At 42.0% G+C, this 15,643-nt stretch overlaps 1 protein-coding gene across 1 annotated transcript in view; it reads right to left on the bottom strand.

The window, feature by feature from the left end:
- KIF26B (kinesin family member 26B) overlaps nucleotides 1–15,643 on the bottom strand; it is a 321,102-nt gene that overhangs the window by 21,233 nt on the left and 284,226 nt on the right. The window contains exons 10-11 of the mRNA XM_089529798.1: nucleotides 15,035–15,197; nucleotides 1,938–5,328 (exon numbers count right to left, since the gene is read on the bottom strand). Coding sequence (XP_089385924.1) covers nucleotides 1,938–5,328; nucleotides 15,035–15,197 — 3,554 coding nt within the window. The remainder of the gene's footprint in view (nucleotides 1–1,937; nucleotides 5,329–15,034; nucleotides 15,198–15,643) is intronic.

Consider the following 15,643-nt stretch of genomic DNA (forward strand, 5'->3'; position numbering starts at 1 on the left):
GAAAACTCCATGAAAGGGTTGCTTTAGGATTGCCATATGTCTGAAATGACTTGGAGAAACAAAACAACAACAACAACACAATAATTGTTTTTTTAATCTGTTTTAAAGTCATGTTTTAATTGGTTTTAATTCCCTTGTTATTTAATATGGTTTTAACTTTAATTTTCTACATTTTTAATTATATGTGTTTTACTGTATTCTGTCTTTTTGTAAGTGGCTTTGAGTCCCAGCCTGGCAGAAATGCAGGATATAAATAAAGGTAGTTGGATGGATAGATGGAGTGGAATCGAAGGCGGGTTACAGATTGCCCGTTTGGGGTGGGCTGCACCCGCCCCTTTCCCCAGGGTATCGGGGCCTCAGTTTCCAGAGCGGCAGCCACTGAGGCCCCGATCCACCACTTTTCAGGCTGCAGGGAAGCGGCAAAAGGCCCCTTCCCTGCAGCCTGGAAAGGGGTGTCCTTGGGGCTTCAGGCCCCAAGGACACCCTGCAGAGGCGGGGAGGAGGAGAAAGGGGCCGCTTGGCCCCTTTCTCCTTTGGTCCGCTGGGTGCAGCCATGTGAAGGCTGCGCCCAGTGGACCAAACCAGGAAGGAGCTCCGAAAAGGAGCTCCGAAAAGGAGCTCCTTCCTGCTCCGCGCTAAGGGCGCACTAAGCGCCCTGGCGTGGAGCGAGGACGTCACGTCCATGTCGCCCCGTATAGAGGCAGCGCGGTCATGACGTCATCATGGCAGCGGCTGTGTGGAACGTCCGCTGCCATTTTGTGCGCGCAGAGCGTGCACTAGGGTTAGGGGGGTGCGGAAGCACTGCCCTTTTCTAACCCTAGTACGCGTTCTGCGCGTACTTTCTGGCCCATTTGTAACGGGCCATAGTGTTATAATCTTGCAATGTAAAAGCGCCCCCGAACTGGTGAGTCCAAGGATCCCTGGCATACAGTTAACCGTTATTCTCAATGTAGCCTATCCCATATATGAGTAACATGAATAATTCCTATAAATTGTGACTTCCATGTTTGATGGATGTGAATCTAATCTGGGTTGTAGTGCTAACTTTAAAAGCACTTAAATTATTGGATATTTAGGATTCAGAACCATGGATATCTCCAGTTTAGGTTGAAACCCAGTACAGATTTGGAGGCCACTTATACCAATGCATACTGCCTAAGAAGGTGGGAGTATACAAGTGAAAAGTAAATAAACCAAGCAGGAAAGTAATTAGGAATTACATTCTCTATAGTACCAGCCTTTTGTGGTGGAAAAAACTCCCAACAATCAGAACATGACATCTCAGTTCTAAAAAGGACAATGGGCAGTGGGTTGCTCAGAAACAGCCAAACGGATACTTTCAAACTAATACTGGTTAATCATGTAGTTATGAACAGTAATGTGTTTTTGGAGAATTCCGTTTTGTGAAATATTATCACGCTCTGATTCTATATAAGTCTTTGCTTTTGTAAAAAAAAACAACAGAAGAAAAACAAAAACAATAAACAATAATTTCTATCTAAACAGGTGATGCAAAATCCAAAAATATGAAGAACAGGCTGTAAAAAATGCCTATACAGAAAACAAACAACTACAGTTTAAAAAATAGTTTGATTTAAGAGAAAAAAATCAGTCATGCACAAAAAGCATGGAAATCTAAGGTTTAGAAATTAACCTCTTGTCATGCAAGTAATAAAAACTTCCCAAAGTGTCACATATTATTCTGGTGTCCAATTCAGGCTCCATGGTCCCACAATTTGTCCAAGTCAGGCTCCATATTTCCACAATTTGTTTTCTGGACTCACTCTTCTTTTGTGCAACTGAACCTCATCGTGTAAGCATCTTTGCATGCACAATTTTCAATGGTAAAGACTTAAGTATTTGGATTTACAACTCTCAGTGTCCTCCAGACAGGCTGTGCCCCCCCCCTCTGCCAGTGCACATATCCAAAGACATACCTGTATTTGAACGCTTCTTTGGATTTTTGAGACTTCGGCATCTCCCGCTGACAGAGCTGCTGTTCTCGCTCATGGAGTCTTGTGCTGAGGAAGCACTTCCTGTTGCTTCGCTATCTCTCATCATGCTTTCATACCCACTGCTTCCTCCACTGTGATAGAACAAGGCTGTTTTTCCCATGGCAGGTGGCAGTTCCCCACTCAGAACACTGCTGTTGTCACTTCCATGGCCGCTGCTACAGCGGTGAGGTTTCCTTGGTGGAGTTATCTTGCTGTAAGGAGAAGGCAGCAGGTGAACAAGTGGCTTCTCATCTCCATGAATCACACCACGCTCATCAGTGTCTGAATTCCTGCGCAACTGCAGTCCTCTGGTCCCTGTGCTTCCCTGCAGCAGTTCTGAAATCCTACCATTAACAGCTCTGAGGGGCATCTTTGAAGAAAGGCCAGAGTTCCGATTCCTACTTAGAGACTGAGTGGACCAAGACATGTTCTTTCCATTTGGAGGCAAACTTGAACTCTGTCCTACTGATTGAGGAAGGGACTTCGTAGAAAAGCTAAGTGTTTTGGTGGTTGAGGCTGCCAGACTTCGAGCCTTTGGACTTGCCAAAAGAAGTTTGCTCACTGCAGAGATCTTAGACTGACTGGCTTTTGGTGAAGCACCTGCAGACTGAGAAATGCCTGAATTTGTTGGTGAGGACATCAGACTACGGTTCAGACTCCTCCCAGCTCTTGGCATTGTGGTGTCCTTCCCAGGACCCATCTTGGAGCTGACAGAGGACAGACTCTCTGCCCTTTCCAGTGACAGGCACTCATAATGGCTCCCACTGGGTCTTCCCAGGGAATTGGTTCTGCTAGCCAGCTGTTCAAGTTTGGCACTAAATAATTTACTGCTACTGTTGCCATTCTCTATACCTGAACCCTTCTGTTTCCCAGTCAGCTCATCAGAAAAACTAACTAGACAAGATGCTGGTTGGTTTGAAGGGCTGCTGGTGCCACTACTGCAAGCGCTGTGCTGAGGGCTGGCCCGATTTTTCTGATCAAGGCTAGATTTTCTTACAGGAGGCAATGGTGGGGTTCCTTTTGGACGTGTGAGAACGCAGTGCTTGGGGGAAGCGACTTTTCTTTCCAGGCTAGCTTTCAAAGTATGGCCTGAAACAGAAGAGCTAATGACATTGTTCTCCTCAGCATAATGATAAGATACTGCATCCAGTTCCTCCTGCTTGCTGGTCTTCTGGAGCCCTCTTGTGAGGCTGCCATTTTTAATGTCAGTAGAATGAACTGGGCTATGGGTAGTGGAACTGGGCAGTCCCATTTCACATCCATCTACAACCCTCTTCAGGTTTTCAGTTCCTGGAGAGCTAGAAGTCTCACCACTACTGCTACTAAACCTGTCTGCTGAGCTCTGCTTCCTGTTTTGATCAGGTACAGTTTCAGATTTGGGGCCACCACTTTCTTTTTTCACACTGTCTTCCCTCTTTAGCCAAGGATCATCAAATTTTATCTCTTTCCTTATGTTGGATTCGTTCACCTCTTGGAGAGGTGGTGTTTTTGTTGGTGACGATACTGCTGAGACAGCTTCATGATTCTCTTGTGCCTTAAAGGGATTAACAGCAATACATGGATACACGGTAATGTTGGTCTTCATTGGAATGAAGCCTTCACAGCTGCTTAGACTTGCAGTGTTTGATATTGTGACCGTCGTCTTTCCTAGGGCTGAGATTTTACAACCTTTGATGGGTGACATTTTGTTAATACTTTTGTCAACCACTTCTGGCAGTAGAAATATTTCTTCAGTCACTGGCTTCTGCTTCTCATCTGTACAAATTGCACTATTATTCTGTCCAGCTTTTAAAAGCTCAGGAATAGGAGCCTCTGCCATTGCTTCCCCATGACCGTAGCATGCTTGTGCTATGAAGCTATGGCACGATTGTTCGCCATCACTACCAGTGCTCATTTCACTCAGCCAGGAGCTGATAGATGAGCGTCTACTTTCAGCCTCTTCAGCTTTGTTACCTAGCCCCATTTGTGGAAGAGGGAGAAACTGGGTAATGCTGACCTCTGAGACAGGAGCTGTGCTGGCATAGCATTCAAGGTCTTCACTAATACTGCTGATAATGCTAACTGGTCGAGACCCAGAGGCCAAGGCCTGCACAGAACAATCACTGTTAAAGCTGATGATACTTGTTGGACGTCCATTCTCAAGAACTCCACTAATGGTCAGTTCTTCAACCAGGGTGAATACCAGCTCATCCTCTCCATTCAGTTCTAATGGCTGCTGTACTGTGACCATTGTGGTACTCAAAATCTCCTTTTTTGTCTCTGGCGAAAGAGACTGTTGTTGCTGCTCTACACTATCCATTGTCTCTCCATAGTCCCCACTGCTGGAAGATAGTGACTTTTTCATGAGCTGAGGGCTCATTCCAATGGGAGGAGTGCGAATATCTGGCTGCATCAGTGACTCACTAGACACCATCCCTGAATCTTTGCTAAGTGATGATGGTGGAGGTGCAGGATTGGGCAATACCCCCTTCTGGGTGTAAACTTTGCACCTCTGAGAAGGAGATGTGGGTGGCTTATATTCAGATGTCTTGGAAAGGCTTGCAATGCCAAGCCGTGGGGAACCCATGGACCGAGGTTTGGTTTCTACAAAGCCACAGGAGTTAAGACTTTCACGGCTGCTTTGCAGGTCTGTGCACTGAGACTGCTGGGAAGAGTTCATCTGGCTACTAGGGCTGCCTGTTACACTCCTGGGAGAAGGAGGAGTAGAAACTTCATTAACCATCCCAGTGTGAACAGGCGAGTGGCCTCCCTGAACTCTGTTGGACATTGTGTTTAGGTTTTCCTTGAGGTCTTTATCAGGCTCTTGGAAGCCTTCTTCCCTCTCTGTCTCTAATGCATTCTTGAACTCTGGCACTTGGCTTGACAAAGGGCATTTGGTTGCTTGGTCTGAGCTAAACTGAACAGGCAACTCCTCAAAAGGAAAATGGTCTATCTCCTCACTGCCATCAATGCAGTCTAACCTCTCCTGGAGCTCCGCAAATGTATTGCACTTCAGGCAGTCTCTTTCAGAGCTACTGGGGGCTGTTTCGCTCAATTCCTCCAGCTTGCTTTCATTTCTGGTCTTCTGAAGGGCAGGAACGATAGGGACAAAATCAGGGGGACCTTCATTATCTGTCAGCTCTTTGTCTGATAGAGCGGTGCCATTAGGGCCAACATAAATGACAGTATCACATGACTGTTCACTGCTAGAAGAATAATCTGGATCACTGGACAGGTGAAGAATGGGGAAGTCTGGATCAACGGCATTCCGAGAATGGAAAGGTCTTAGCTGGGTCGGCCTCCGCATTCTCCCTTCTTCACAAGAGCTTTCTCCTCCAGAAGAGCTTGATGTATACTATGAATGGAGAGAAAGCAAACTGTTAGCATTTCAAATGAAGTTTATATTTATCATTTGTAAATTATTGTTTGCTATCTTGCACTGGGTATTAGAAACATCATGGTAAATAAAATGTTTTTTAAAGTTAATATTGATTCATTTTAACAATATTATTCTCTTTTCAAATGAAGAACTGAGGCTAGACAGCCACCCCCCCCCCCCCCAAATGTTCCTTTGCAGGAAAGGACTTAAATGCAATAAAGAGTCATGTTGGGTCAAATAAAAGGCCTATCTATTCAACATGTTGCTCACACAGAGGGCAACCAATTGCTGGGGAGCTTGCTAACAGCAGATAAGTGCAGTTGCATGTTCCATCTTTCACTTTGTGACAATTGATATACAGAAGCCTGCAACGTCTGATACTGGAAATGCTATATAGCCATCCTGACCAGTCACTCCGTTCTACTCACTGCACATTTAAATCTACCCAGAGTTGCATCCAGTTCTAAATGTTGTGCTAATGTGCATTATTATTATTATTATTATTATTATCATTATCATTATCATTATCATTATCATTATTACTTTCATTTATCCCACCTTTCTCCCAAAATAGGGACTCAAGGCAGCATATGTGTATGTGTGTGTGTTAATACTATTTTTTTTTAATCTGGTAGTATTTTTTTCTGATTATTTAACTGTGTTTTAACTGTTGTATCTTGTAGATTTAAAACATTTTTTTAAAAAAATTCTTACAAAATGCTTTGAGCCCCATGGAAAAGGAGGAATATAAATGAATGAATGAATGAATGAATGAATGAATGAATGAATGAAGCTTATAACTCTTGGCTGTGGGTTCCAAACTTCAACTATACACTATATGAAGATGTACTTCCTTTTATTGGGTCTGAATGTTCTACCACTGAACTTTGGTGGATGATCCTGGGTTCTAGTATTATGAAAGAGGGAGAAGAGCTGCTCACGATCTCCTTTTTCTTCACTATGTACACACCTCTCCCATGTGTCAGAACTCTGTAACTTTTCCTTGTATGGCAGCAGGTAACTTTGGTTGTCCTTTTTAGAGCTGTATGATTTCAGTGTTTAGGTACTGTGACCAGGTGCTAAATGCAGTGTTACAGATGTGCTGGTGCCATGGATTTGTATAAGAACATTATGATATTGGCCTCCTGCCTTTCTAATTTTGCCCAGCATAGAATTTGTCTCTTTTTCCACCATACACTCTATCAGCTACACACTTTCCCTTGAATAGAATAAAGCTAACTGAAGTATAGTTTCCTGGATCTCCAATGTATACCTTTTTAAAAATTGCTATTATATTGGCCACCTTCTAGTCTTCCGGAGCAGAGATTGCTTTTAGGTATATTTACATATTTTAGTCATAAGATCAGCAAATTTGTTTTAAGGAACTTTAAGAATTCTCAGGTGGATACCCACTGAACCTCATGATTTATTTGTTTCTAATTCATCACTGAGATCTAGAATATTCTCTCTTGTCACCATTATCTACTTCAACTCCTCACTTTTCCTGCTTGGAAGTATTCATTCAAGTATGGAAATAGCTAAGAAACTTCACTGATGAAAACAAATTAAAAGAATTCTTTCAGTTTCTTTGCAATATCGTTTTGCTCTTTCAGAATTTCATTGTCATCTAATGATCCAAGTGCCTCCCCAGCTGTCTGTCTGTCTGTCTGTCTGTCTGTCGGTTTAATGTGCCACCTTTTTCACAGAGTGGAAACCAAGTTGGTTCTCAAAAAGCACCAGCTAAAAACAATAACATTTTAAACACAATTATAATAATCATATTAAAACAATAAATTAAAAACAGTATAAAGTCATTAAAAAGGAAGCAAGAATTAAAAATAAAGTGCACTCCATAAGAAGCTTTCCTTCAAGTAATTATATTTTAAAATTCTAATTGAACAGAAAGGTCTTTGCCTGCTGGCAAAAAGAGAGCAAGGTAGAGGCATGCCTAGTCTCTCATGCAAAGTAACTTGAGATGATGGGATTAGCTACTGAAAAGGCTCTCTCTTGTGTTCTCACAAATGAGCCTGTGATAGCATTGAACCAAGGGAAAGCCTTCCCCTGATGATCTCAGAAATCTTGTAGGTTTGTATGGTGGGATACAGTCTTTCAGTTTTTCTTGACCTAAGCCATATAGGGTTTTATAGGTCATGAGCAACAGTTTAAATTTTGCCTGGAAATGAATCGGTAGCCACTGAAGTTATTTTAATGAGGGAGCCCCCTATAACAGGCCTCAGTCAGCATTTTGGCCACAGCATTTTGTACCTGCTGAATTTCTAAACAGTTTCCAAAGGCAGCTCCATGTAGAACGCATGACACTAGTCCAAACAGGATATAATCAAGGCATGTGTTACCATAGCACAATCTTGCTCCTCAAAGAATGTGTGCAGCTGGCACATTAGTCTTAACTGTGTAAATGCACTCCTGGTCACTGCTGAAACCTGGCCACTAAGTCTCAGAGTTCAGTCCAGGAGAACACCCAAGCTGTGACCTGAGATTTCAGAGGGAGTGTAACTCCATCTAACACAGGCTGAATCCCTATTCCCTGATATGCCTTTTTTGACAGACCAGAAGCATCTCTGTCTTGTCTGGATTAAGTTTTAATTTGTTTAACCACCTAGTCCATTAATGCCAGCCAACACTGTTTCAGTACTGGGACAGATTCTTTTGAGAGATAGGTTGGTTTCCTGCTCCTGAGATGTTTAAAGAATTGCTTATTTGTGGTTTTGATACTATTGGGTATACAGAATCATAAAATCTTAGAGCTGAAAGGATTCACAAGGAATACAAAACTCAAGAACCCTTGAAATATGTCCATCCAACTGCTATTGAAAAACCTCCAAAGGAGGAACGTCCACTACTTGCCAAGGCAGTCTTTTCCCGTCTATTATGTTTCTCAAAATCCTTTTGTGCACCTGTAATTTTCTGCTTGTATTTTCTTTGTCTAAGTTTTTGTTCTTTATGTTCACCTCAAGGCAAGACATCCAGTTTCTAAAGGTACTTTTTTAACCCCTTAACAGTTTCCTTTATACTGAACACTAGCAATGCTGGTAGCTTCTTCGTTTTGGTGGTTTTGAATAGACCTTACACATCACAGAGATATTTGATACTTTTGACTTTTACTTACAACTGCCTTTTTACCAGTTCCCTCATTTTTAAGAATTTACTTTTCTGAAGCCAAATTACTCCAATAGCGTCAGAGTTGATATTAAGGTTGTCAGGCAAAATATACAGGGTGACAGTGCAGTGTAACAATATTGAAAGGAAAATATCTACAGCTGCAGTAAATTTAAGAAACACATTTGTTTATTTATTTATTTTCTATGCTGACTTTCTTCCAGAAAGGGACCCAACGCAGCTCACAGATAAAATAATTTAAAAACAACTTCATAGTAAAAAATTAGTATTTTACAGTACTTTGCAGAAAAAAATTAAAGACAATTAAAATAATCTGACTGATTTGTTGTTGTTATGTGCCCTCCAGTTGATTCTGACATATTGTGCCCTCTATTATAGGTTTTCCTTGGCAAGATTTATTCAAAGGAAGTTTGATACTGCCTTTCTCTAAGGCTGGGAAAGTGAGACTTGCCCATGGTCACCTGCTGGCTGAGTGGGGATTTGACCTCTATTCTCCCAGTGTTCTAGTCCAACATTTACTGGACACACTTATATCTAAAAGAGCCTAGGATGGGACTCCATGAGATCTCAGTGCCTCCCCTGAAATTTCATGTTAAAAAATTAATTAAAAAATTAATTTAGACTCCTAAAACCTGTATTCCTGCAATGATTAATATTGTGACTGGCTTTCACACCCTCTCGCTTCAGGGACGTTTTACTGGCGCTTAACTCACTGTAAGCGCCAGTGTAAAAATCTTCTGGATTCATCCATACTTGTGCCGAGGTCCATTGTTCTAGAAGTAGTGGAAAGATAGTTCTTTCCAATTTCTCCCTTCACTCGATACTAGTCTTTGAAGCTTACCACACAGGTCTTCAGGGCCATTCTCAGAATGGCCCAGCAGGAAACGGAATGAGTGTGGGATGGATTTTACTGCACACTCCAGTCCCTCACTCGTTCCATTCCCCCTCTCTTCTGTTCCCATTCCATTCCAGAGGGAACGCTTTTTGAGAACTGTTGTGAACAGTTCTCAAAAATTGCCCCCTCTGGAACGGAACAGGCACGGAAAGGAGGGAGAACGGAATGAGTGAGGGACTGGAGTGTGCGGTAAAATCCGTCCCCCACTTGTTCCGCACTTGTTCCTGCTTCTTCCATTCCGTTCTCAGAATGGACCCAAGAGGAACAGTGCCGTAAGCTTCTTAGCGTCATCTATAGATTTAGTGCCTCACTGCCGTCAACTACTCCAGCAAGAAGTGTCTGCTAGATCTCAGTCATGTGAGGAAGAAGCATCCTGGAATTAAACCATAGTTGGAATAGAATGAAAAAATTATGAATTGGTAAACAACACCCATCACTTGATTAGGTTCTAGTCTTATTTGCTTGGAAGTGTATTCCACTATAATCAGTGAATCTTATTTCTGTAACATTACTTGTGTGACTGCAGGAGATCAGAGAGGAAAAGAGGTAATGAAAAAACAGAAAATGCTTTCCATTTATAAGATTCACATTAGGAATAGCTTTTGGAAAGGTTACCTTGTTCCCAACTTGCAATGTTTTACATTCCTTAGATCTTCTAACCTTATTGGATAGAAGTGATCATATAAGAGCTTAGGTCTAACCTGCACTGCAGAAATAATGCCGCTTGACATCACTTTGACTGCCATGGCTCAATGCTATGGAATGCTGAGATTTGTAGTTTGTTTTGGCACCAGAGCTCTCTCTGACAGAGAAGGCTAAATATTTCACAAAACTACAAATCTCAGAATTGCATACCATTGAGTCATGACAGTTAAAGTGGTGTCAAACTTTTTTATTTCAGCAGTGCAGATTAGACCCTAATCCAATTTCCTGCATTCCTAAATGTAAAACCAAAGTTCTCTCTGGCGGGTTACAGACCGCCGGTCTGGACCCGCCCCTTTCCCCGGAGTATTGGGGCTTCAGCGGCTACACCGGCAGCCGCTGAGGCCCCGATCCGCCGCTTTTCGGGCTGCGGGGAAGCAGCAAAACGCCGCTTCCCCGCAGCCAGAAAAGGGGTGTCCTTGGGGCTTCAAGCCTCAAGGACACCCCGCAGCGGCAAGGAGGGGGAGAAAGGGGCCGCTTGGCCCCTTTCTCCCTTGCTTCGCTGGGCGCAGCCGTCTGAAGGCTGCGCCCAGCGAAGCAAAGCGGCGCCGCGGACCAGGAAGGAGCTCCGAAATGGAGCTCCTTCCTGGTCCGCAGAAAGGGCGCCCTAGGCGCCCTGCCGCACATTGAGGATGTCACGTCCGCGCCGCCCCATCCAGAGGCGGCGCGGCCGTCACATCCTCACGGCGGCGGCCATATGGAAGGGACGCCGCCGTTTAGTGCGTGACGGGCACGCACTAGGGTTAGGGCGGTGCAGAAGCACCGCCCTTTTGTAACCCTAGTGCGTGCTCATCACACACTAAAGCGCCGGTGTGTAACCGGCCACTGTTTTAGTTATATCAAACAAATGCATGTTCAGTAATTTCTGGAGAAACCTCTAAAAAGTATTTCACTATTCCTCCAGGCAAGTTATCCACATTTAATTAAAGTTATGACATATTTCCTTGTATCAAACATGAACGCAGTGGGACTCACATCTAAACAAATATCCTTGGGACTGCAGTGTGAGGATCATGTGAATTTTATTTATTTGTACAGTTTATGAGACTCCTTTCAAAAACTGCTGACACAAATGTAATAACAAGTGAGAAAACATAAGAAACTAACAAGCAAGTTTATGTTCAACTTCAGCTGGGTTTCTAACCTATTTCTTATCAGGTAAATAGGTAAATGGGCTCAAGGAGAGTGGGGGGATTCATAAATATTTTTATTTGCTGGCAGGAACTGCTGAATGGGAATCAAGCAGAGTCACTTCCAGAATCCTTCTATTGCCATGTTGGCTTGGGGACTCTGGGGCTCAACAGACTACCCCTTTGGAGAGGCCTGCAGCACCCCCTTTCCTTGCCGGATTGGGGCCATGGCAACTACACACCACGGCCCCGATCTGGCCTTTCCACGGTACAAAAAGAAGCCACAAAAATGTCTCCTTTTTGCACCACAAAAAGGGTGCCCTGGCCACTGCAGTAGAAGCTTTTTGTCACTTCTTCGGTGCAGCATGTGTATATGCTGCGCTGAACATGCAGTGTGACATCACCCACTGTCTGGTCAGGCGAGTGGCATGGGGGTGGCTGGCATGCAATCACCCACTCTGCCCCAAGGTTTAGTATCCGTCTGTTGAGACAGTCTGTTAGTAGTAGTCCCAAAAAAGGTAACTTTTCTAAGCACTGCATACCAGATTGTGAAAGCCATGTCTCAAAGATTTCACTTGTAAAAAAGGAACAGTGATCACAGAAGCACTGCAATACCCCAGTGAATAGGAAGTAATACACTCGCCCTATAAATTTCTAGATAAGTTAAACCATACTGTTGTGCCTTTACCCTAGGCTACACAATTTCTGTTTTAAAAATACTGGGTGCTGTTACTAAATGATGTCTAATACCGCACTACCATACCAGCATGACAGGACTTTACAGCTTCCTGTTCTCTGCCCAGTACCCATCACAAAGTTCCAAATGTGATCCAGAAATTTACTGAGCATGCAGTGTTGCAAGAGGAAATTCTTTTCTGCTGGTGGACGATGGAAAGAATATTTGAAAATAGTTGAAGGAATGGATTTTGCTTAGAGCAGAGAGAGACTTGGAACATGGAAATAATGCTTTAAGATGTGAGTGGCATGGTTATCTTTGGTATGATAAGTTAAAGCATGCTTAGTACACGTTTACTACTGATATAACAGACCTCTCCCCAAGACAACATTAGCCATCTCACCACAGGAAGCCAATATATGATAATAGCAGCAAAAACACTATTTGCTCAAACTTGGAAATGGACTGAAGCACCAATGATAAAACAATGGATTGTTAAGGTTGCTGAGTTAGCCCATGTTGTCAAAGGACAAAACAACTGAAGACTCTGTTAAAGATAGGAAACCATTTATGGACTTTTTGAGCAATAAAAAATCTAATGATGTAATAATTTGTGGATATGGCTACTAGTGATTTTAGTAGATAATCTAGTTGATACTGTAGTGGTAGAATAATGTATTTTGTCTTTCTCTTTTCTCTCCCCCCCCCCCCTTTCATTACAGTCTGGAATGGGGGATCAGAGCCCCTTTGTGTCTTAGTAAGTGTTAAGTGTTTTAGAGTTTTAGGCACCATTCACACTACAGAAATAAAATGGTGTGGAACTGGGTTATTTCCATGAAGTTCACACTTGCCATGCTACCTAATCGATTTGCGCTGCATCATTCCCAGAAATGGAGGCAATTGCATTTTAAATCGATATGGTGACAAATGTGAACAGCAACAGGGTTCAAATGGCATGGAGAGAATGGAGAATGTAATGGGAACACCAAACCTATTCTGAATTGATTCTGAATCAGTGCAGGGCTGAAAATCTCTTCATTCAAAAAAGTGTCAGTGACCCCATAGTATGTTTTAGTTATATACATACATGTATTTTTCTTCATTTTTCTTTTGTCATATAGAGATATAGATATAGATCTATATATGACCAAAAAAAGACAAATGAAGAAAAATGCGTGTACATACGTATACACACACACTCAGACACACTCACACAGGTTGAGCATCTCTAATCTAGAAATCTGAAAACCTCCCAAACCCTGAATGTTTTGCCACCAGCCACCTCCTTCCACCTTCGAGACAGCAGCTGTGGAATTCCTGCTTGTTCATCTCTCTGGTCCTCAGCCTTTCTTGAGCCTCACATCTCATACGCAACACAAGCAGTGAGCCAACAAGACACAAGGCTGGGGAGAAATGTGAGGTTGGAGAGAGATGTGACTGGAGAGAAACAGTTGGATCTCTGAAATAGCAGATGTGGATTTGCCTGATCACTATGCTTAGATTCCCACCATTTCATAGATCCTCCGTCTCTCTCCAGCCACGTCTCTCTCCCTCCAGCCTCACATCTCTCACATCACTCTCCAGCCTTGCAAATATAGTACATAATATGCTACTTCTGTTGTGTATTGTGAATTATGCATATACAAATACAGATATTCCAAAATCCATCACCCCCCCCCAAAAAAAAAAACAAAAAAAATACCCCGAAACATTTCTGGTACTAAGCATTTTGGCTAAGGGATATTCAACCTGTTCATATTTTTTCTTTCTGAATGTTTATGATTTTGGTAGTGAATCAGACTGTGTGTGTGTTAAAATTAATAAATATATAATTAAAAGAAAACATTTGAAAAATGAGTTTCTCAGATGCTGGAAAACCTTGATAGAGAATATCCTAGACAGACAAGAATCTCTGCAGAACAGGACTTAATTCTCATGAAACACACATGTGAAGGTTTTTGTACAGAGGGAAAAAAAAGTCAATTCTGTGCAGAAAAATGTTTCCTACACAGAAAACAGCATTTTCGGCACAGTATTTTAACATTTCTATTTTCTGTGAAATAAACTTATTTTATATTATTCATTAGAAAGACTGGTTTTTGTGCAGAAAATTCAGTTTTCTGTGAAGAAAACTCTGCTGCAAAAAAAATAAGTTTTCTGCACAAAAACATGAATTTTTGTTGCAAATTGCAAAATATTTTTGACAATCTGATAACTTTTGATAACTTTCTTGCTGCAAGGAGGAAAATAGTAACATTATTCATTCTTGTCAGAGAGAATGAAATTTACAAAGATTTATACCCCTAGAGGAAGGCACTATTTGATTTCATTCACAATTTCTACAGAGAGTAAGTGACATAACACTGTGTTTTTACCAATTCTGTTTTCTTCTAAGATCAGGTAAGCATATGAACACTGAGAATTGGACCCAATTAAAGATATGATTACTATGTATCATCCCTCATTTCTGAAATATGAGCTTTTTCCAACAAACAAATACTATAGTGCAGAAATCAGAACACCCAGCTTCTCTCAACCTGACTTACAATATAAAAGATTGCATTGTCTTGAAATACTTTGACTACATTTGTTCCTTCCTGACCACATCCACTTATCTTGTTTCTTAACGGAACTTTGTACTTGTTGGAAGAATAATGGGTAAAATGCTAGAGAAATTAGCACCAGTGACATACATTATAGCCTGTTCTATTGAACAGATTTCCGTCTGTAAACAGACTGTTGTGCAATGGTATTTGAGGGACCTGTTCATTGATCTTCATTCACATTTCACATTCCTTAGTCTGCTAAAGTGAATAATGATAATTCAAGCTGTTACAGTGATTACAGTATACCTACTTGAAATTTTAAATAGTATTCAGTGCTTGAACTATTCTAATAAAACATCCTCAGGGCTTGAACCCTCTGCCAAATACCCAACTATTATAAACACTAAATGGTTTACCTAACACTAAACATATGATTTCCCCTGTGCACGCAGATGTACACTCAAGCACTCAGAAATTATGAATATTGATTTTGTTAAAAGCTGCATTTTTAAGGCCTCCCCTCTTTACTTGAGACCTCTTCGCCGCTCTAGTATTGCCCAAGAAAGATAATAAAAGAGTTTCCCCCTGCCCTTACCTTGGTTTTCTTTTTCTTCATTCTTAAGACCCTGGATGCAATCTGGATGGTGGAAAGTGTTTCAGCATAGTTGCCCGCAGCTGCCGAAATGTGAGCTATCATGGTGGTACGGCAATTCATGTTCCCAAGGGACTCCCGGAGCAACATGGTCAGCTTGCTGTCTCTGCAAAAATAAAAAGAATTAAGGTTACATTAGTGAGGCATGCTTCACTTTGACTGTCGGGATGCGACTCCAGGTCTCAGCAAGATTTCTTCTTTTTTAATGGAATACTAATTAGCATTGTTCTTCGGGTTTCTAGTGCACTCCATCTGCAGCTGAACGAGCTGGAAAATCCTTATGCTGAATGACAGCCTTTCCCCCCCTTGCTTGTCTTGATTTTCCAGGGTAATGTCAGCTGTGGTGTTGCTTTTATCACGGGATGGCAACTCACAACCAGTACTGTACTCATGATGGACTGGAGTTTTAAAATAAAACCCTACAGTACTGAAAAGCAAAGGTAGAGAAGGGTCAGGCCTTTAAAAACAGCACGAGTTTCACCTCTGCCCATTCAATGTGATGACTGAAGATGGAATTAGTTTGTGCCATTCTCCTCTCCTGTCACTCACAAT

Source organism: Sceloporus occidentalis, unplaced genomic scaffold (genome assembly GCF_023333645.1).
Source record: "Sceloporus occidentalis isolate IW3139 unplaced genomic scaffold, rSceOcc1.0.p SCAF_6, whole genome shotgun sequence".
NCBI classification, from domain to species: domain Eukaryota; kingdom Metazoa; phylum Chordata; class Lepidosauria; order Squamata; family Phrynosomatidae; genus Sceloporus; species Sceloporus occidentalis.